Source organism: Mandrillus leucophaeus, unplaced genomic scaffold (assembly GCF_000951045.1).
Source record: "Mandrillus leucophaeus isolate KB7577 unplaced genomic scaffold, Mleu.le_1.0 Scaffold186, whole genome shotgun sequence".
In the NCBI taxonomy this organism is placed as follows: Eukaryota; Metazoa; Chordata; class Mammalia; order Primates; family Cercopithecidae; genus Mandrillus; species Mandrillus leucophaeus.
Genome location: NW_012101876.1, coordinates 4,474,586 through 4,497,715, shown reverse-complemented (window position 1 = coordinate 4,497,715; position 23,130 = coordinate 4,474,586). Strand labels below are relative to the sequence as shown.

The window sequence follows — 23,130 nt, the reverse complement described above, 5'->3', positions numbered from 1 at the left end:
TCCTGTTTCCTGAAGTGTTTACTACAAAATACTAGCCCTATAAAATGCTGTTAAAAGATTCTGTGTCCAAATTGGTTTGATTATAGCTGTTTTCTCAGAATATTAATATAATTTAATATTCCATTAAAGACAATAAAAAGTCCTGCAGAAAAACCCATATCTACTTATCAGTGATTTCTAGAGAAATGATTTTTTTCCCAAATACCTATTAATATCCAATGAAAGGACCCCTATTAAAGAAGTCTGATTTAGACTTGATATTTATAACACTAGGTCAGTGGTTCTCAAACTCTGGAGGCTCCACCTCCAGAATTTCTGATTCGGTAGGTCTGGGATACAATCCAAGAATCTGCATTTCTAATGAGTTCCCAGATGATGGTGATGTGGCTAGCCCAGGGAATAAACTTTGAGAAACACTACAGTTGATACTGGAAAAATAAAGACTAAGAAACAAGCCTTGGGTTTGGCATAAAGAAAAAAAGATACAGTTCCACTTAAAAATATCTACATCAAATTGTTGAAAATGTACTTTATGAGCAAACAGAAAATCTGTCCTTTAAGTAGAAATATATAATGAAAATATCAAACAAATGGACAGGTGAAAAGGAAAGTTCAATCTCTTTAGGAAAACAAAAGATGAATAAAATAACATAAAGTGATAATTCTATACAATGGATTTATATTTTTAATTGTCAAATAGATGATCAAACTTAGATAATTCAAATAGGGATAATACTAGTTGATTATATTCCAGGGATAGTGTGTACTTTGAGCTTTATATGCATCATCTTCAACTTTTCAACAACTCAGAGATAGATTTTATTATTTCTGTTTCATGGCCTAACTTTAAGGTAAACTTATTTTCTATAAACATAGAGTATGAATCACTATGACGAAAGTATTGGATTAATTACTGTGAATTCTTAGGTAAGATGCTTCAGATGTCTGTAGCTTCCATTTCCTTATCTGCAAAAAGATAAAGTACAACTCAGTGATTTCCAGTCACTAAGCTTTCATGAGTGCAAGAAAAAGTCAAGCTGATATTTTCTGAAGAGGCTCAGATTGACTTCACAGAGCAGGACTGGCCAAGTATAACTAACCCAATCTGTTGGCTAGAGATCTGAAAGAAAAAGAATTAAAGACATCATCTATTTCTAGATGTATAACATATCATTACAATAGAAAAATGCAGAAAACTTTTGGAGAAATAATGAAGAATAATAACAAACAACAAAGATGCACACTTGATGATAATCCTTTTGATTCTACCAACCTTACTATTTTCAGCAGCAAATCACCTTGAGATATGTAAAGCTGTCTAACAGGAATGATTCAACCAGGATTTATAGCAGTGTTTTGCAAACTTGAATGCACATTGAAATCACCTGAGAGCTTCAAAAAACAAAACAAAACAAAAAAACAAAATAACTGATGCCTGTGTCTTACCTCTAATGTAACTTAATTGATATGGGGTGTGGGCAAGACTTTGGACTTTTAAAAAAATAACTAGGTGATTCTAATGTACAGACAAGTTTGGGAACCACCAATTTACAGGGTTCTTTCCTGTGAGTAATTTTTAATTATATCCCCTGCTATAAACTGAAATGTGTCTCTTGCCCACAAATTTATATAGTGAAGCCCTAACCCCATGTGACTGTATTGAAGACAGGGCCCTTAAGGAGGCATTTAAGGTTAAATGAGGTCATAAGGGTGAAGCCCTGATTTTACAGAATCGTTACCCTTATAAAAAGAGAAAGTGACACCAAGATCCTCTTTCTATCATGTGAGGACAAGGAGAGGAGGCAGCTATTTGCAAGCCAGGAAGAGAGCCCTCATCAGGAACCTTATAGGCTGGCACCCTGATCTTGGTCTTCCAGCCTCCACAACCATGAGAAAATAAATCAATGTTATTTAAGCCACCCAGTCTATGGTCTTTGTTACGGCAGTCCAGGCAAACTAATACACCTCCTCTTCAACCCACTGTTTCTGTTTCTGATCTACCCCTTATTCCTTCCTCCAGATGTTTGTAAAGCATCCTGAATCAGAAGTTACCAAAACAGAGTCACTAGCAAGGCACTAAACCTCTTTGAGTCTCAGTTTCTCCATCTGCATACTAGGGATATTAATTCCTGTCTCCCACAAAGGGTTTTTAAGGGAATCCAATGAAACCATGGGTATGAAATTATCTCACAGACAGTACAGCTATTCACATGGGCAATCTGTGTCTGGTTCTCACCACTTTCTCTTACTCAGCTTTCCTCCCTTTCAACCACCCACTTGATTTCTCATTTGTGTCCCTTCCTTAATTTCACCTGCCCAGTATGTCTCCTGCCCACTGGGTCACTGGTCATTTGACCTCACTCCAACTCCCTGGCTGTCACATATTTCTCCTTTAGAACAGGTCTGCTGGTGACAAGTTCTCTTAATTTTCCTTCATCTGAGAATACCTTTATTTTGTCTTTATTCCAGAGGGAGAGGGATATATTTATTGGATATAAAATTCTGTGTCCATAGTTCTTTTCTTTCAGTACATTAAAGAAAAAAAAAAAAAAGAAGTTGTTCCACTGTCTTCTAGCCTCCGTGGTTTCTGATGAGAAATCGACAGTCATTTGAGTTGTTCCCTTATTTTGTATCATAGTTTTTCCTTAGCTGCTTCAATATTTTTTTCTTTATCCTTGGTTTTCAGCAGTTTGATTATGATGTGTCTGAATTGTTGTTGTTGTTTTTTTTTTAGCTGTTAAAATCTGTAAATTTGTATCTTTTAACAATTTAGGGGTAATTCACCAATTTGGGGGAATTTTTGGTCATTGTTTCCTAAAATATTTTTTTTTGGCATGAATATTTCTACTTCCCTTATGGAATACTAGTGAAACAAATGTTAGACATTCTGATACTCAACAAGTCTCCAAGGTTCAGTTTGCCTTTTTCTCAATCTTTTCTCTCTTCAGTTTGTATAACTCTATAATTAATCTTTCTTCAAGTTCATTGACTCTTTTTCTTTTTCTTTTCTTTTTTTTTTTTTTTTTTTTTTTTTTGAGACATGATCTTACTCTGTTGCCTAGACTGCGGTGCAGCAGCATGATCATAGCTCACTACAGCCTTGACCTTTGGGGCTCAAGCAATTATTCCACCTCAGCCACCTGAGTAGCTGGGACTATGTACACGTGCAAGACACCACATCTGACTAATTTGCTGTTGTTGTTGAGATGGGGTCTCACCATGTTGCCCAGGCTGGTCTTAAACTCCTGGGCTCAAGTGATCTGCCCACCTCAGCTTCCCAAAGTGCCAGAATTACAGGTGTGAGCCACTGCACTCAGCCTTCACTGACTCTTTCTTCTCTCATCATCACTCTGCTATTAAGCTCATCCAGTGAATGTTTTAAAATTTTAGATATTGTATTTTTTACTTCTAAAATTTCCTTTGGGTTCTTTTTTGTGATCTCTATTTCTCTGCTTGAAAATGTCTATCTTTCCATTCATTTAAAGTTATTTACCTTTACCTCATAGAGCATACTTATAATAGCTACTTTAATGTCTTTGATCATTGCAACATTAGAGTCACCTTGAGGTTGGCATTTGTTGGTTGTCTTTTTTTTTTTTTTAAGAATTGTTCACATCTCCTGGTTCTCTGTATGTTGCATAATTTTGGATTGTATCCTGAACATTTTGAATATTATGTTGTTTAGACTCTAAGTACTGTTATGATTCTCTGTGGAATATTTTTGTTTTAGCAGGCAATCATCTCAAGTTCAGCATGCAAGTGCTGTCTGATTATCTGTGAGTAACAGTCACAGTTTAGTTTCTAGCGCCTTTGCTATCCTTTCTGGGTCTTTCTTATCCATGTACAGTTTAGGGAAGAGCCTGAGACTTATATAGGTCCCCTAACTACAAGTAGAGTGTTTCTTTGTTCAGCTCTCTTCTCTCTAAGGTTACTCACACATGCTGGCCCATGAGGTCTTCTTTTCCAGTTTCTCTGGCCAGAACTACTTGAGACCATCACTACGACAGTTACTGCTGTTACTACTTGAGACCGTCATTACAAGTTCCTACTGTTACTGCTTGAGACCATAATTATGAGACTGAACAAAGGGACAAACGTAGAAATGAAAACTTAAGACAAAAGAAACTTTTAAAGGAAGGGGAACAAGGGAAGAAGAGAGCTCCCTGCTTCTAGTGAGCAAAGTCAGTCCCTGAGCTTCCACTGCCCTTTGTATTTATTGAGTAGCAAGAGCAGAGAGGAAGAGGTAATGATGGGACAGCTGCTTAATTGATCGCAGGTTCATATCATTACTAACAGGCTTCAGATGTACCTAATTACAGAAACACTTGCTTTTGGGGCATGACTGCCCTCCGCATTCCTTCTGGGTGGCATATGCAGTGGGTCAGTTTGCCAACATTCTGCATTTATGAGAACAGTTTGCTGTTTACTCAAATAGCCTCCAGTGGTATACTGAGTTGATCACAACCCTCACTCTTTCAGCCTTCAGCAAGAAAGAAAGGGTTTCTCTTTAATTTTAAGTGTCTAGCTTTCCACTTAGCTGCCAGCTGATGCCTGCCTTCAAGGCAAACCCATGAGAGAAAAGGGGAAAAAAAGTAGGACGTCTTTAATGCAGAGGGCCTCTTTTTTCCTAGTTCTTCTGGCCAAAAAGATGGGGTTTCTAAGGAGGTTCAGCCATCTACTTCACTGCCACACAGTTCCTGTACTTGGACTTGCCCTCAGCATAAAGCCTCAAAAGAAAAGAGAAAAGAAAATGAGAAACTCATGCCCCTTCACAATATACGTGCTTTTGCTTACTTTTCAGAGTCCTCAGGTAGTTGCTTTTTGTATTTCATCCAGAATTTTCTGTTGTAATCAGTGGAAAAGTGATATGGGCTTATTCCATTTTGAAACAAAAATGAACTTATTCCATTTTGATGAGAACCAGATATTTCAATATACTTATATTTAATTTTTATTTTATTATATCTATCTTCTCTCTCTGTGTGTCTGTATTTTTCCTATTTTCTCTATATTCACTTCTCTTATTTTCCATCATTTTGCTGATTTTGTTCTCTCTACATATAGATATACCTATAATTATACCCATATCTAAAACTATACATGTTTATGTGTGTGTGTGTATATATATATCTAGAGCTTTAACTATATCTATATTTATAAATGTGTTTACATATATATATATATAAACTTTTTTGAAGTATACATACATGCCCCCATATGGGATTTTATTATATAAATATCCCAAAATTTATTTTTTTATTCTTTTATAAACATTTTACTACATGATTTTTGGTTAATATATATATTTCTATTGGGTATATACAATGAAGTAAAATTGCTGGGTCATTGGATATACATATTTTCAGCTTTAGTAGATACCCAGGAATATTTATTTTAAAATCATTTCCCACATGACGCTGGGACACAGAAAGGACTGTGAATCAGTCCTGTAGAGCCAATAGCTTCCTGCTGTCCATCTCCTATTTTGCTTTTAGCTGTAGGTCCATTTCCCCACCCAGCCTATAAAGCTGCCCACAGTCTCCACACAGATCTCAGAACCATGGTGACCTTGTCCTCTCCATGTCCCACTGAGGCTGAGGCTCAGCTAGGGGCCTCCATCTCAAACCAAAAAAACTCTAGTTGCTAAAGGAAAGAGCAGATATCGAGTATTAAAACTCTGGAGGCTCCTTGCACAGTTCCCCCTCACCCAGATCTTGGACAAAGATGCAGGGCTGCTCCTGCTTACTTGGGACCTGCTGTCCTTGTTCTTGTCCCTCCCACTTCCCAATTTCCTGACTCCACACCAAGCATTTATACCTGCTTGTAATTCTGAATATGTCAACAAAGACTATTTTTTGCCTTTCTGAAGTTTTATCTCCCTTGGATCCTTAGATGATAAGCCCCTCTTTTATCCTCATCCTGTCATCTCTGCCTCTCCTAGTGAACTCTAACTGCTCATCTTCCACCAGGGGAAAATCCAAACAAAGGTACTTGAGGGTCTTCACCTCTATGGTACTCAAGATTACCTTCTTTTTGTTGCTGTTTATCAACCACTAGAGCTGAAATTTCTTCTAAATGTGCTTTTTCCTTGTCTTTCATTGCCAATTTCTCAGTTGAAAAGAGCAGGTATAACTTCTGCATCAAATCAGTAGCTGTCCCAGAACCATTACTGTGATTGTTCCCTAATACAAGGAAATGTTGCACCTGGGAATCAAATTCATCAAACAGCTCACCATTTTCTGTCTTTATTTCATATATCCCAGGAATAAGTCTGAAGTAATAGAGAAGAGAGATAAAAAATTAGTTAGCCAAGTCCCCTGAAAGATTAAATGTGAATACCACCAGATAATATAAGAGGAACCCATTTTATGTATGTGATTGGAATAGTCCAAGTGCAGTTCACGAATAAAATTTGACTTGTGCAATTTTTTTTTTTTTTTTTTTTTTTTTTATTTTGAGACAGAATCTGGCTCTGTCGCCCAGGCTGGAGTGCAGTGGCCAGATCTCAGCTCACTGCAAGCTCCGCCTCCCGAGCTTACACCATTCTCCTACCTCAGCCTCCGGAGTAGCTAGGACTACAGGCGCCCACCATGTCGCCCGGCTAGTTTTTTGTATTTTTTTTTTTAGTAGAGACGGGGTTTCAACGTGTTAGCCAGGATGGTCTCGATCTCCTGACCTCGTGATCCGCCCATCTCGGCCTCCCAAAGTGCTGGGATTACAGGCTTGGGCCACCACGCCCAGCCGACTTGTGCAATTTTCTAATATTCTGAAGGGAAATTAGACATTTGTCTCTGCAGTTTAGAATTCCAAACCAATATAATTTCTATCATTAAATTTTTATTGAGTACTTAGGGTTGTACTTTGTAAAATCAAACTTGAAAGAATCCTTCCTGCCAATCCTCATATGTGTTTTGTTTTCTAAATGGCCAAATGTCGTGTTTTGTTTTTTATCTTTTTATTCTGCTCTAAAATTGTTACAAGGAATCTTTGATACAAGTTTTCTGTTTTGGCAGTAACCAATATTAGAGTTATGTTATCTAGTTACTGAGAAGGTACTAATAGGAGGCATTTTTGGTAAAACAAACAGAAATGGAAACACAGTTCTTTCAAATATAAGTCCTGTTCTATCTGTGATTAATTTCAGACCTGTGCTATCATCACAAACGAGTAGCATTTAAAACACACACACACACACACTTGGATCTTGAAAACTAAAATGCTGTTCATTTCACAGTTTTCTTAAGGACTGTTTCCAGTTGTGGTATGATGCAAACTTGGAATTTCTCAACTCACAATACAGTGTTTTCTGTGCCACCGTTCTCTGGGTTGGGAGAGGTCATGTTAACACATGTGGCTTTCATATCTTTGGTGGGATATTTGTTGATGGCACCTGGAGAGAGAGTGGGCTGGTTAGTCTAAATTTTACCCATCTACATTATTATCTCACCCAAAGTCAGTTCATCTTTTCATATGGTTGGCAGTGTTTTCAAGAACAACTTTTGTAACAGACTTGGCAAAATAGGCACACTCTAATATGGAAATTGTTTGTTCTTGGCAGAGTCAAGAAGATACAGCCAGTCATTGAATAAAGAATTCCAATGCTCTATCACAAATTTGTGATACAATTTAAGGACATCTCTAAATTCTTCCTATCATTTGTTTCTCTCCCTATAAAAGGAAGATCTTTCTAGAAGACTCTTATTTTTTTAAAAAATTTATTTAATTTTTATTTTTTGAAATTACACTTTAAGTTCTGGGAGAAGACTCTATTAGCTATTGAAATTGTCTGCCCTATTTATCTTGGGGTTGGAAGAAGCCACATTTTTACTTGCTACTAAATATAACCGCTAAATTCCAAGATTCCTGAGAACTATGCAAGCCCTGGGGCTTTATGCATTCCAGAAAACCCGCATCCTTGTGATTCTCTACTAAACTTGCAGTAGCTGCAGAGACCATTCAATGTAACCTCTGCCACATTCCTAATTCCCAGCACAGGCTACGATTTGTTTGATGTTACAAGGTTTTGGATGTGCTGCTATATGCTTGTCTAAAGTCACAACACATGGGCAGAGGCTGGGCCAGCCACCCTTAAAACCCCACTGTGTAAAGACACCCTTAAAAATCCCTGCCAGCTGTCTGGAATAGAGGCTTTAGAGGAGATTTGTCCCTATGGCTCATAAGAATTCAAGTCAGAACTAAGGTTAATTTATAATGACAAGACAAAATAGAAGTCCTTGGAGTAGGTGGAGGGCAGTGTCACTGCGATATTATTTATTACAGCAGTACACCTTGCTAAGGGTTTAGTAATTAAAGTATGATTTACGAGACAAGAGCATAGCCCTGGGGTCAGAATGTGAGGGGTTGAGTCTAGAATTTACTAATTATTACTTGTGAGATTTTAAGCAGTTTATTTAACATTTCTGAATCTCAGTTTTTTCACTTACAAAATGGGGTTATAAATACCTTCCTCTGAGGACTGCACTGAAGATTAAATGACACAATCAATTTACAGAACCTGACACATAGTAAACACTCACAGGTTAGGGCTAAAGGGCACTTTTCATCCATTTGAGGATTTCCTGGCTAAAACTTTGGCAGTGCAGCAGCAAGGCTCATGGTCAAAAAATCTGGGAATTTTCTCTGAGATTTTTTACTGCCTCCTACTCACTTATACTCTACCACCCCCAACTGAAGTGAGGATCATTTTCTAAGTCTGCTGATGGATTGTACACAGAAACATTAAATCTATCGCAAAAGCAATCAGAGAATTAATGACTTACGTCTGATTAAATGGACAAATGGCTTGACAAACTTGATGATATAGTTCCAATCTGGCTTGTGGGTTCGGCCAAGTTGGACCAAGTGATGATCCAGAGGGTGGCTGGCTAATTCTTCCAATTCTTTGTCATTGTGTTTAGGGCCAAAGGAAAACACAAATATGGAGTAGCCTTGACACTTGGCTCTCAGAGACACGTTCCTTAAGACTTCTTTGTCTAAAGGGTTGGTTTCACCAGCAGATACCACAAAGATAACTTTGTTTTTCCTCAGATTGGGGGTTCCTACAAAGACATTGTCAATTGTCCACTGCAAGGCATGGCCAATAAAAACATCTCCATTGAGCTGTTGAGAGTCTTGGAGATGATGTTTCATTTGGTGTATACTGTTATAAGTAACCAAATCAAATTCCAGGTAGACAGGGCAATCTTCAGTGTTAGGCATATAGCCTGGGGGAGAGTAGCTCAGAACAGCAACCCTGTCTCCTAAGGTGGAGGTCAGTGGATCGGGGGCGATGTGAAAGTAATCAAGCACTGAGGTTATAAAAGCTTTTACTTCCTTAAACTCATCACTTCCTACTCTTTGGGAAGCATCTATAAGGAAAGCCACATCCATGTAATATTCTTGAAGAGAGACATCTCCAGGTTCATTAGTATGATCTGATTCTTCTTTTCTGCCATAATTTTCATGTCCTGCAATAGAATAACTAAAGTCATTCTTTTTAATGAAAGATAAGTTTGGAGCTCCTAGTCATAGATGGCAAATACATAGCATGAGGGTATTACCATGCTTCATTTCCATACTCATGGCAGACATCAATAATCACATTGCTTGTTCCCAGATGCACCCTCCAAATCTGTACCCACATAGCACATGCAGAGCCATTACCATTTAACACATATTGTCACATAAGAAAAAACCCATTTGCTATCCTATCTCAGATCTTTGTGAAAGGACTGATTTATCCTCCAGCGATTTTAATATGCAAGATGAGAAACATTCATTTTTAATGTACTCCACATGGCTAAAAAATTTGGAGTACACATTTGCATGAAATTTAATTATATATAATGACCTCAAGAGAAAGTATAGATACTAAAGTTACATTTATTGGTGGCACAAGCACAAAAACCTTTATATATGTATTAAAAATATATATCATGCAGCAATGTCGTGAGAGCAAGTATAAACAAGTGCTGACTTTGGAATCTAAATGCTGTGTGAGATATGACATACTCTAAGAAGCTGGTACTCAAAGTGCCTGCAAACAGTTCATCAGCCCACTTTAAGGTAAGGAGTTTGCACCATGATGTAAGTCAACTATATTACTAAGCACACCAATTAGTTCAGCTGACATTTATTTATTTATTTATTTTCATAGCAAGACTTTCTCTTTGAAGAAAACATTGTCTTGATTTATATTCTGAGACAAGCTTCTTATCTTGCTGCAGACCAGCACTTCAAGTAGCTCTGCTCTAAGCCTTAGGGATCATGAAGCCTGTCTACAATCATATGAATGATGGCTGATTGGTGAGGCGGCAACAGGAAATGCCAGCCCGGAAAGACAGGAAGTAGATGGCCAATGTTCTTTGGTTTTATGAAAGAAGGGAATTTGTGAACCTAATCAAGAAAAAGTAGATTTTTAACTGGCAGAAATGCATTGATCTCCATTTCTACTCAACCCTTTATTAGATACTTTTACATTATTTTAATTCTCACAACAACAAATGAGTCAACCTTTATTAATACTATAAACCTAATATAGAAATAAAATGTCAAAAAAATACCCCACCACCATGGGTGAAGTTATTAACTGTGAAAATGCTGTATTAGATAATGTTTGATGGTTAAGTGGGCCCTGCCTTCCAGTATAAATTCCATATTATCTCTTTTAAAATCTATTGTTGGATTTAACTTGCTAAAATTTTCTTTAGAATTTTGCATCTATGTTCACATCCGTATGAACGATGTTCTGTAGTTGGTCAGTAGTTTCCCTTTCATGTAATGTCTTTGTCTGGGTTTGGTATCAGGGTAATCTGGCCTCAAAAAATGAGTTGGGAACATTCCAAATCTACTCTTCTAGTTATTCTGAAATATGCAATAAATTATTGTTAACTGGTGTTAACTTTAAAGTATATAATAAATTATTGTTAACCATGAGAACACTCGATCTTATTCCTTCTGATAAGTATTTTGTGCCCATTAACCAGCACTTCTTTATTTCCGCCTCCCTATTAGCCTTCCTAGCTTCTGTTAACCACCATTTTATTCACAGATATCCCAGGTATCCAGATTTGATCATTACACATTGAATGCTTCTATCAAAATATAACACGTACCCCAAAAATATGTACAACTATTATGTATTCATAAAAATTAAAAATTATAAAATGAAATAAGTGAGTTGTGAAATATTCCCTTTTCTTTAATGTTCTGGAAGAGTTTTCATAGAATTGGTATTAGTTCTTCCTTAAATTTTTAGTTGAATTTACCAGTGAAATCATCTATACCTGGAGTTTTCTTTATGGGAAGATTTGAACTACAAATTCAATCTCATTAATAGGTATAAGGCTACTTAGGTTACTTCTTCTTGAGTAAGCTTTGGTAGTTTATACATTGCGAGAAATTTGTGTATTTTACCTAAGCTGACTTATACACAAAAGATTGTTCATAATATTCCCTGGTTATCCTTTTAATAACCTTGGAATACATCTCCCTTCTCATTTCTGATATTGGGAAGTTGTGTCCTCTCTTTCTTCCTGGTGAGTTTGATTATAGATTTATCAATTTTATTGATCTTCTCAAAGAAACAACTTTTGGGTTTATTGACTTTATTGTTTCTCTTTTTTCAATTTCACTGAATTCCACTTCATTTTTATTATTTTCTTTCTTCCACTTGCCTTGGGTTTATCTGGTTCTTCTTTCTCTGATTTCTTAAGGTAGAAGTTGTGATCATTGATTTGAAACATTTCTTTTTTGTCAATATAGGCATTTAATGCTATTTATTTCCTCCTAAGTACTGCTTAAATGGAACCTCAGATTCTGGCATATTGATTTTCTTTTATTTCCAAATATTATACTTTCTAATGTCCCTTTTATTTATTATTTGACCACAGACTATTTAAAAGTGCTTTATTTAGTTTCCAAATACTTAGGGAGTTTTCAAATATCTTTCTGCTATTGATTTATGATTTAATTCTGTTTCGGTCAGAGAACACATTTGCTATCACTTGAATCCTTTAAAATGTTGAGCATTGTTTTATGGTCCACAACATAGTCTATCTTGGTAAATGTTTCATGTGCACTTGAAAAGATTATATATTCTACTGTTGGTGGAGTGTTCTACAAATGTCAGTTAGGTCAAATTAGTTGACAGTGTTGCTCAAGCCTACTATATTCCTGCTGATTTTTTCTTTCTTTCTTTTTTTTTTTTAATCAATTATTGGGAGAAGATCCTGAAACTAACTAATACTCTTTTCATTTTTTTAAATATTTTTTCCTTCATGTTTTATTTTGGAGAATTTCTATTGCTATGTTTTCAAGTTTGCCAATCTTTTTGTTTTGCCAAATCTAATCTTCCATTATCCCATTCAGTGTATGGTTCATCTCAGACACAATGGTTTTTGACCCTGCAAATTCTATTGGAATCTTTTTATACCTTTCATGTTTCCACTTACCTTTTTAACATATTGAATACTGTTACAATGACCATTTTGATATCTTTGCTAATTCTAACATCTATGTCTGTTGTGGTTTGTTTTTGAGTGATTATACTCTTCATTATGTTTTGTGCATTTCTGCTTCTTATGAGAGACATTGTGAAATTTTCCTTGTTAGGTGTGAAATACTTTGTATTCTTGTAAATATCCATGTGCTTAGTTCTGGAAGGCAGTTAAGATACATGGAAAGAGTTTGATCCTTTTGGATCTTGCTCTTATGATTCGCTAGGTGAGCCTAAAGCAGTGGTTAATTCAGGGCTAATTATTTCCTATTGCTGAGCCAAGACCTTCCTAAGTTTTCTCCCCATTACTATGTGAATTATATTCTTTTCCAGTCTTGCTGGTGGGAAAAAAACATGATTCCTAATCCTGTTGAGTAAATGGCACTATTTTAAGAGGGTTCTTTCCCTCGTCTCAGGTAATTCCTTAACATGCATGTGCTGTCAATACTCTTCTGAATAACCCAGGGAGACCCTCTGCAGACCTCTGGGGTTTACTCTCTGTGCAGTTATCCCCCTCTGGTATCCCACTCTGTCAGCTCTCACTGTCTTGGTCCTCCTGTTCTCTCAGCTCTGACTCCTCAGCTCCAGGAGCTCAATGGGCTCCTCCTCAATGCCCTCTTCTTGTACCATGGCCTGAGAGCACTCAAGGCTATAAGTTGGAGCACTTGTAGCGTTCATCTGTTTCCCTTCTCTAAAGATTACTGTATTTCATTTCCTAATGTCCAGTGTCTTAAAAGTTGTTATTTCATATATTTTGTTTGCATTTTCTCTTTTGTTTGTTACAGTTGTAAGGTAAGTCTAACTACTTTACTCCATCTTGGGCAGTTCTAAAAGATGAGAACTGACCATCTTGTTTGAGATGCTTCTTTTCCTTCTTACAAAGGACTAAGAACTGGTCATATATACGCCACATTCTTCCTTTATCACTAAATACATTTACAGTAATTGAACAGGATTTTGCATTGCAGAAGCATGTTTGAAATTTATGGGCCTCCTATTCTCCACCAGGAACCCAGTGGCAAACTCTTCTTAGAATTTCTGGTCAAGATTGAGGTCCCTGATTAAACAACCAAACATGAAACTAGAAGTGCAGACCACAGCATATATTTTGTATTCTTTGCACATCACCACCAAAAACACTTCTAGAGTTCTCAGCCATAGCGTGCTAGGAATTGTGAAGATTAATTAAATGAACATTTCAAACTTTTTCGAGTTTGTGATCCTTTTTGGAGTTTTGGAGTTGACTAACCATTACCTGTGATATTACCGTGATCTCTGTTTTTCAACTACAGCATTTCAGTTTCTTTAAAAAGGCCAACCAATACAGTTTGTTAAACATAAAGAAAAGCATGGCTGGGTGTGGTGGCTCATGCCTGTAATCTCAACACTTTAGGAGGCTGAGGTGGGAGGATCACTTGAGGCCAGGGGTTCAAAATCAGCCTAGGCAACATAGTGGACCTATCTCTACAGAAAATGTAAAAAATTAGCCTGGCATGGTGGTATGTGCCTGTAGTCTCAGCTACTCTTGAGAGGCTTAGGCAGGAGGATCGCTTCAACCCAGGAGTTTGAGGCTGCACTGAGCTGTGATCACACCACTGCATTCCAGCCTGGGCAACAGAACAAAATCCTACCTCTAAAAAGAAAGAAAAAGAAAAAGATATTCATAATATTCTAGTAGATTCATAAATATTCTAGTAGAAGCAAAAGGGTTAACTTACCATGTTAGTGAAATATTTTTTTCTGCAAGCCCATACCAGAAATATTACTGTTTTTCCAGTTTTTTCTTTATAAATAAGCAAAACCTCAATCCTTTTCTAAAATACCCCTCAGAACTATTTTCTACAGAGATATATTTCATCTACAAAATGTCTAAAAATAGGTCCCTTCCCAACTTACAGTACTAGAATGAGAATCTCTGAGGCTAAATGTGGATGATGTACCTTGAAAACTCTAAAATTTAGTCAAACCCAAGGTGTGATTATTCTACTTGGAGAATAATTCATCTTACTTAGGGAGACAAGGTCTTCAAAAATATTTTCTTTCAAGATAATCTGGCAGAAGTGTGGATAAAATATACCCATAGCTCACAATGGTGCTGTGTATTTTCTGGAAATGTCAACCCAGCCAAATTCTCATCTTCAACTCCGTGAAAGAATTTCCTTAGAATGGCAGAGGAAGGGGAAGTGACTCACTTTCCTATGGGCAAGATTTGGAAGGAATTAGGGATTCAGCAGAATTTCCAGGGAAGCACCCCCAGAGAGTAGCCTGACTTTGGCCAGTGACTCAAGCCACAACACCAGATGTGCTCCAGTAACATTAGGGAGAAGCGGGGCTGGAAAGGAAACTTAGAGAAGGGAGGCTCTGAAGGACTTGGGCCATCTGGACTGGGATGAGATATGCTGTGAGGATGCTATGCTGCCTTTCATGGCATTTGTGGGAAATCTCAAGATATGCATGAGTTATCCAGAGACCTGCTTTGAAATTTGTTCGGGGGACAAAATTAACCATGTGTTCTTCATAGGCAAGCTACATGTACAATTGAGGCTACTTGATGTGTGAGGTTCTGTCCAGATGAACTGTAGCTAGTATTTTCCAAGTTGATTTTTTTTTATGATTTCCCATGAGATTAGCAGGACTTCCTTTTGGCTTTTCTACTTTCTTAGTATTTAATCAAGCATTTAGTTTGCTTCGGGTCTTGTGCTCAGCTCTATGCTTGTCCTCTTTCATTTAATCTTCCTTGAAGCACTATGAGGGTAGAATAATCATCATTTCCATTTTACAGATGAGCAAACCAAGCCTTGGAAAGGGTGAATGAGTTGGCTAAGAAAGGATGGCTGATAAGTGGTAGAGGCAGGATTTGAACCCAGCTTGGTCTAGCTCCTTCAGAAGAACTGGTCATTAGAGATGAGAGTCTAGCAGAAACATGAAGTGACTCATCAACCAGCTCACTTAAGGCCCTGGGACCTGGTGTGAAAAATGTGCTTCTCAGTCAATGGCTGTTCCTTCTGGCTGAAGCCACCAGAGAATGTTTTCTTCCAAAAGTAAGCAACTACATATGAATTAAATGCAATTTGTAATTTTTCTCTTCTTAGGCATTGTAGAACAGTGATTATCAGCAGAATATTCAGAGTTTGAGTCCTGCCTCTGTCATTTGTTAACTTTGTGACCCTGAGTTTTCTCCATGCCTCAGTTTCATTACCTTAAAAATATGTAATAATATACCACAACCTTAAAAGGTTTTTGAGAAAATTAAAGTTTGCACCATGCTTTGCATATCCTAATTACTCCACAAATATAATTTTTAGAAAAAACAAAGAAAAGTCTCAGGCATCTGAAAATCCTTCCCATGACAGTATATTATCCAAACCAGGACTTCTACTGAAAAAAGCAAAGTCAGCTGGTCTAATTTACACACACATGCACAAGTGTACAGATGCTCTCAGAAATGAGAACTCGCATTCTGTTGTGTTGACACATGCTTAACTTCAAGGAGTAGGCAATCATTCATACACCTCTCCACTTATCACTGCCAGCCTAGGCCCATCACCCCTCCTGTCTGGTAAAGTCACCGGTCAAGTTCTAAAGGCACGAGTTGGGGCAACAAAGGAGGCAGGCACAAATACGTATGTGTCTGATGGAGGTCATTGATTTTATGCCTAAGGGAAATATAGACATATTAAAAATTCTCTTGTTTTGCTGTTTGAAGTCCTTTTCCCTCATTTACCTGAATAAGTAGGGATGACTGTCTTAAAATAGATTTCATCCTTTTCTCCAAAGACTTATAATTTATGTCTTTTTGGCCTAAACTTTTCTAGGTGGCATTTAGATGATAAGAGTGAGTCTTGTGGGTCATTTCCTACTCTGAAACAGTAGTCTGCAGAAAGGGACCAGCACACTGACAAAAGGCGATGCATGTCTTAGGAGTCATTTACACCCAAATGACCTGGGATATGGCAGGTTGGTTTTAATGGAGTTATTTATTCTGTGCTCCATGCCTCCGGACGAGTTTATAAGAAGGTTTTTTTTTTTTTAATTTAAATTTAAAAATAGAATTGTGCCACAAAAACTATGATTACATGATTTAGTTTATACTCAAATTTGGCCATCGGATATATCTCCTCATTTGTAAATGCAGAAATGACCATCACCAAGCAACATGGCATACGTTGCTAAAAGTCCGTGTTTGTGTGTTGATGGTCATGTTTTTGAATCCTGGCTCTGCCACTCACAGTCTACATGAATTTGTGTGAAGTTCTTAACCTTTACATCAGTGTCTTCATTTGTAAAAGGAAATAATGATAGATTTAATTTAATAAAGATTAAATAAAATCATGTCTATAAAGTGTTTATATGGTGGCTGGCCCATGGTTGCCCTCAATAAGCAGTAGCTTCTGTGATTACCATTATTCCTCATTCATTGTTCATCAGTCAAGTGATACTGTGTATGCAATACTTTGAAAGGTGTCCTGCATGGAATGAATGTTGATCCCCCAAAGCATGCCACTTTTTTTAAAATTAAACTCAATACATTCTGAATTAAAGTAGTCATTTTTTGCACACACAGAATATACCTGACAGATGACAAGCTTCTTGAAGACAAAGCTTATGTCTGAGTCTTTTTTAAAATCTCCCTAATTTCCCCAAAAAGTCCACTTCAGGGCTTAGTTCAGAACAGGAGCCAAAGACTTATTTGTTATATGAAAGAATGTATGAATAGTTAAGGAAAAATCCATGCAAAAATCTAAGAGTCTTTTCATATAGTAAGCCCTCTATGAGGGCTGCCATCATCCAACTAACTTGCCATCACCACTACCACCACAGCCATCACCATCGCCACCACTCTCACTACCACTCCACCATCATATCTTCCTTCCATCACCAGTACCACCACCACCACGCCACTGCCATCATTACCATTACTATCACCTCCTCACTATCACCATCATCACTACCACCATCACCACCACCCCACCTTCATACTTTTATCTCCATCACCACCAATATTATCACCACCACCATCCCTACCACCCACCTCAACCACAACCATCAGCAACAGCAAACATCTTCACTACCATCATCTTTGCTACTACCATGACCAGCACCAATGCTATCATCACCACCACCTCCATCACCATCACTACCATCATCACCTACTTAATACTTCAAGTACCCAGTTTTTATTCCATTAGAAAGGGTCACATAACATAAAATGCCACCAACACTCTAGAACATTCATTAGTTGCAACAAATGATTGCACAAAACATACAGAAGCAATGTCAGTGTACGTCTGAATTCAGATAGTCCGCTTATTCTGAACCCTCAGTTTACATGTGTCTTGTTCACATGTGAAACTTTCATGGAAGACAACCAAAACTATAATGACAATATTAATGACAAATTGCCAAGCAAAAGGAAGTGTAGCCATCTCAGTTTACAGCTTAAAATGAAGTAATGGGAGACTCAGTTTATTCCACAAAGAGCAATACGATGGTTAAGATTTCTTAATTATTTCATAAAACATGTTATTAAAATCCAGACATTACTACAATTCTGCTGCTGATTTCTTATTTGAAAAGTGTACTGATAGGAAAGCAGAACATTCAGCTGATGTTCCTTGGATGACTCAGAAGCCAGTACTGCTGCATTTTATTCCAGTGCAGATTTAAATTTAGCCCAAGTAAAAATATACATTCAAGTTTGATACATGACAGCAAAAATTAGAAGCAATCCAAGTGTTCAAAAAAAGTAAATGGTCAAATACATGCATTCATTCCTCAAAAGGAACATTTTGAGAACATTTAAAAAATCAGTATGAAGCTTACAGCAATATAGAAAATGTTGTGACATAATATCATGTGAAAAGCAGGATATGCAATTAAATAAAACTGTAAACCTATATGCCTATGGAAAAACAAAAGAACGTATTATGCATTAAAAATAACTCAATTTGCTAAATTGTTTGATTTGAAACTTGGTATTTGAATTTTATATGGTATAATAGTACTTTTATCATTTGTAAAAAATATATAGTAGAATCTTGGACATGTAATAAGGGAACAGTAGACAGGATGTAGCAGTAGAGAGCCTGTCTAGTGAGTCTGTCAGTTCCACAAACTTGGGGGCATGAGGTTTCTTCTAAAACACTTCCCTTAAGAGTGACTTGATAGTTCATTGTTCTGAGGGGCTGTCCTGTGCATTGGAGAATGTTTAGCAATGACCTCTATTCACTAGATGCCAATGGGGTCCTCCAATTATGACAACAAAAAATGTCTCCAGACGTTGCAATATGTCCCCTTGTGTGGGGTAGGGTAGAGCTACTCCCAGGTGAGTTTTTACCAGGTCATCACTAATACCCTTCCAGTTCTATTATCCTAGGAGTAATTCAAAGCAAAAAACACATATATATTGGCTCTAAAAACAAAACAATTTATAAATCAGAATAAGAGTGCAGTTAGAAAAATTAAACAGAAAAACAAAACCTGTGTAAATTCCCTTAAGCAAACTCCAGCCTAGTCTGAAGCAGCAAGTGTTGCTTCTCATTTCTTAATGAGCTCATTGAAAAGAACATCAGTTGCAGTTATCCTAGGGCCTGGGGCTGCTTAAAGCTAGGAGCAGGCCCTAGGCTGAGTTTGGGTTGGTATTTAAAATACATTACAAATTATCCTGTTTTTTAATTATGAAAGTAGATTAGCTGTATCTTAAGTACTGGTTAATACAGCATTTAAAAAGCATTTCACAAGAAAACATCTGCAAGCATAATACAGCATCTTTGACGAAAGTGCTAGTTTACCAGTGGGTCAATAGTTGCAATTTAATTAGAATTAAACAACCCATTTTAAAGTTACATAACGTCAAAGAACAAAGTGCATTTTGTGGCAAGAAATTAGAAGGGACTGCATGTTGCAAGGGATTTTTATATTGCAGATGTTATGTTCAAAAAGCCTGTTAGTATCTCTAGATAATCTCTACATATTTAGATCTTAAATGTGTTTTGTCAGATAGATGTTGGATGGATAGATGGATGGAATGTGTTTTGTCAGATAGATGTTGGATGGATAGATGGATGGATGTTCTTGAATAAGATAAAATTATAATCTACTTCACGTGGAACTCTTTAGCAACACAAATTCTCATTTCTATTCTGTGATTCTAGATACCCAATTGTTTTCAGCTCCATTGAGAGCACAGATTAAATCTGGCACACCAAAATGTTCAAACGTGCGGTGACCCATAAACTTCTGCCAACATCAGAATCACCTGAGCTTCTTGTTAAAACCCAGATTGTGAGTCCTGCTCCCAGAATGTCTGATTCAGTAGTCCAGGACAAGTGCTGAGAATCTGTGTTTCTAATGAGTTCCCAGGTGATGCTGATGCTGCTTGTGTAGGAACAACTCTTTGAGAACCACTGACATAGTTGATCTCAAGCTTGAGGGCATACAAATATTACCCATAGTGGTTATAAAGTTTGTAGCGTTCTCCTCCTTGTTCACACTCCTAAATATGAAACAGTAGTTATCAAGAGGGCTTAGGAATCTGTGCTTACAATGAACTTCCAGGTAATTCTGATATGGGTTGTCCTTGGGCTGCTGTAAGTAAAAGGAGGGCCAAGAAAGGTGATAGAATTGAAGATGATTTCAATTCAAACCAGAGCAGATGGGGAGAAACAGAGAAAGAGGCATAGGTAAGAAGATAGTCAGTGATTGTGCTTCTTTTGAAAGAGGGCGATGCACAACTCATTGCCAGCTCACAGGACTCTGGGTACTACAAATTTCTTAAATGGTTAAGATTCCTGACTTTTCCCAGCCTTTCAGTTCAAGGGCAGACAAATCAGCCATCAGCCAAAAGAATTAGATTATGAATGGGTAACAAACACAGCATATGGAGGTGCTTGTGAAACTTACCAACCTTTTATTTGTGCCATACATCTGGAACTTATCAAAGCTCATTTCTGAGTGACTGAATAAAATATCTGAACTACAACTCACTCTACAGGACAGCACACTATACAGGAAGATCTCAGCAGTTTTGGGCAACTGGCTAAAGATGATTGAAAGAAAGAAAGAAAAGAATAGCACAAAGTTCCTAGAAAACACTTATGATCTTAGACTCACATTTATTTTAAAGGATTAAAAAATACACATTATCCTTCTGTCTGAAACACTCAGTGTTGCCAGGCTATCCCAACCTGACGTAATCATCCCCAGAACTCTCAGCATACTTCAACTCACTGCAGGAGAAACTGGGTGCAGTAGGATTTACATTTTTTTCCTTGCTAGAGCTATGAACAATTATTTCTTCAGCCAAATGGGACCTTACACTAACTATACATATCTTGATTCTCAGAGAGCTGAAAAAAACCAATGAAAAGTCTTTCTTTTATACTGAACATCAGTCATTAACAATGGCTGCAGAGATGCCCTTCTTTCCTTCCTTCCTTTCATATCCAGTCATATCTGTCTTTCCTGAAAATGTTCATGCTTCTAAATTCCTAGACTCTGGAATGCTTAGCTCTAACAAAGCTATCACAAATGACAATTTGATACTCTAACCCTCTGCCAAAACACCTCTTCTTCTCTTTTTTCCCCTTTTTAAACCAAACCATAACAAATTCTTGTGCCTTGAAGGCTACTGTAATTTGCTATTCATTAAAATGAACATGCACAATTAATATCCATTAAAAGGTACAAATCTTTAATTTTCTTCTTTAGTCTGTGTCTACAAGAAAATAAAAAAAGTTTTAACTAAAAAAAATACACATTTGAATGTCTTAATGCCATGGTACTACATATATCTAGTTTTACTGCATCACTTTTTTTTTGAGCTAAGGTGCCTATTTTTCAACTAATGATTGTCTTTTTTATCCTTAATTGTAGCTTGTACAAAAGTAAGTTTAGCTGTTTTAAAGATAAGGTTCAAATATCTATATTTTAGAAATAATTGTGGGGATGTAAGTGTTAAACCCAAGAAAAAAATTTTATCTGGGGAAGCTACTAAGAATGAATATTATAGTACAAAATTGGCCCCTTTTTCTCTTGTACTTACCTATTCTAACTACCATATGATACTTTTGGAACAATGCTTAAAATCTGACATTCTGCCAAATAAGCATTTTAGAAGATTCCAGATGCATAGGTGGAATGGCTAAATAGTCTCTTTGGAATTAAAAATAAATGTATTTTTAATTTATGTGGGTATAGAGTGGGTGTGTGTATTTATGGGGTACATGCTTTGATACAGGCATGCAATGCATAATAATCACATCATGGAGAATGGGGTACCTCATTCTCATCATGGAATGATGAGAATCATCATTTATCTTTTGTATTACACAATTGAATTACACTCTTTGGTTATTTTTAAATTTTTTTAAAATTATTGACTATAGTTACCCTGTTGTGCTATCAAATAGTAGTTCTTCCTTTTTCTTTCCTTTTTCTCTACCCATTAACCATTCCTACCTCCCGTCACACTTTTTAATGAAAGTACAGACATATTCCTTTGTATCTGATTTGTTTGAAATTATTACATTTTTACAAAAGTTATTGCTTTGCCATTAAAATGTATAGAGTAGGCATCAAGGGAGTTTATGCTGTATCATTTCTGGGTATCACAAAAATAAAACACACTTTCTCATATTATCACAAATTCTGGAACACTGGCCAGGCCAACTTTTAAAAGTCATTTTAAAGAGAATTGCTTGAACCCGGGAGGCAGAGGTTGCGGTAAGCCAAGATTGTGCCATTGCACTCCAGCCTGAGCAACAAGAATGAAACTCCATCTCCCCCGCCAAAAAAAAGGTCATTTTAATCCCTCCTTTGCTCTGATGTTCACTATACTGCTTCCTTCTATATCATACTAACCTTCTAAACTGTGGATTCTAGAGAAATCTTAAGCTTGGTGAGAATATCAGCGTCATTTCTGAGAGGTTCTATCAGTGATCTCCCTAGCAGTGCCCGTCACCATTCAATTTCAATAAAAGTAGAAGTTGTATCTACCATAATGAACTTTAAAAAAAGTTGCTTTAGATACCAGCCTTAATTTATTTGATTTTCTACCAGTGTTAAAAGATGAGGATCCCGGCTATTTAAACATTTCCATCATGACTTTTCATTTTCTTACCAGAAGTGAGACTTGCAATTTCTGCAGATTTTTTATCTTTTTCATAATTGATCATTAATTTTTGTGGCTCAAACATTTGGCTTTGAAGGTAAACCAAATAGTCCCTTCCATTGTCCTCTATCTTTACAAAAGATGATTCTCTCCCAAAATTTAATTCTTGGCCAATGAAGTCACTCTCTCCTGAAAAATCCTCTTGTAGCTCAGTAGTAAATCTTGAAAAAAAAAAAAAAAAAAAAAAAAAAAAAAAAAACCTTTAGTTGAGTCTAGATAACTTTAGAGAAGGAGGCAAATAAAAAATCCTAACATTTAACAAAGTTATTTAATTATCTCCTTAAAAAACCAGTTGGATGGTGAAAATATAAATCCACTTCAATCAAATAATTCACTGAGATTCATTACACATACTATTTTTTAAAACTCTGATAAAATTTTCTACTTATTCTGTCTTTTCTTACATCTGTTTAGAGGCTATTAAGTACTACTTTGGAATAACCAAGTTTGATTTGTGTAGAAT

At 36.6% G+C, this 23,130-nt stretch overlaps 1 protein-coding gene across 3 annotated transcripts in view; it reads right to left on the bottom strand.

Annotated features, from left to right (window-relative positions):
• Positions 1-23,130, bottom strand: part of COL6A5 (collagen, type VI, alpha 5) — a 123,899-nt gene that overhangs the window by 6,866 nt on the left and 93,903 nt on the right. Inside the window, exons 37-41 of one of the 3 annotated variants that reach the window (XM_011977962.1) lie at positions 22,617-22,828; positions 8,781-9,467; positions 7,294-7,390; positions 6,027-6,271; positions 938-966 (exon numbers count right to left, since the gene is read on the bottom strand). In XM_011977962.1, the coding sequence (XP_011833352.1) occupies positions 938-966; positions 6,027-6,271; positions 7,294-7,390; positions 8,781-9,467; positions 22,617-22,828 (1,270 nt within the window). Of the gene's footprint in view, positions 1-937; positions 967-6,026; positions 6,272-7,293; positions 7,391-8,780; positions 9,468-22,616; positions 22,829-23,130 lie in introns of those variants that run through there. The other 2 variants (XM_011977963.1, XM_011977964.1) reach the window with 2 other exon arrangements.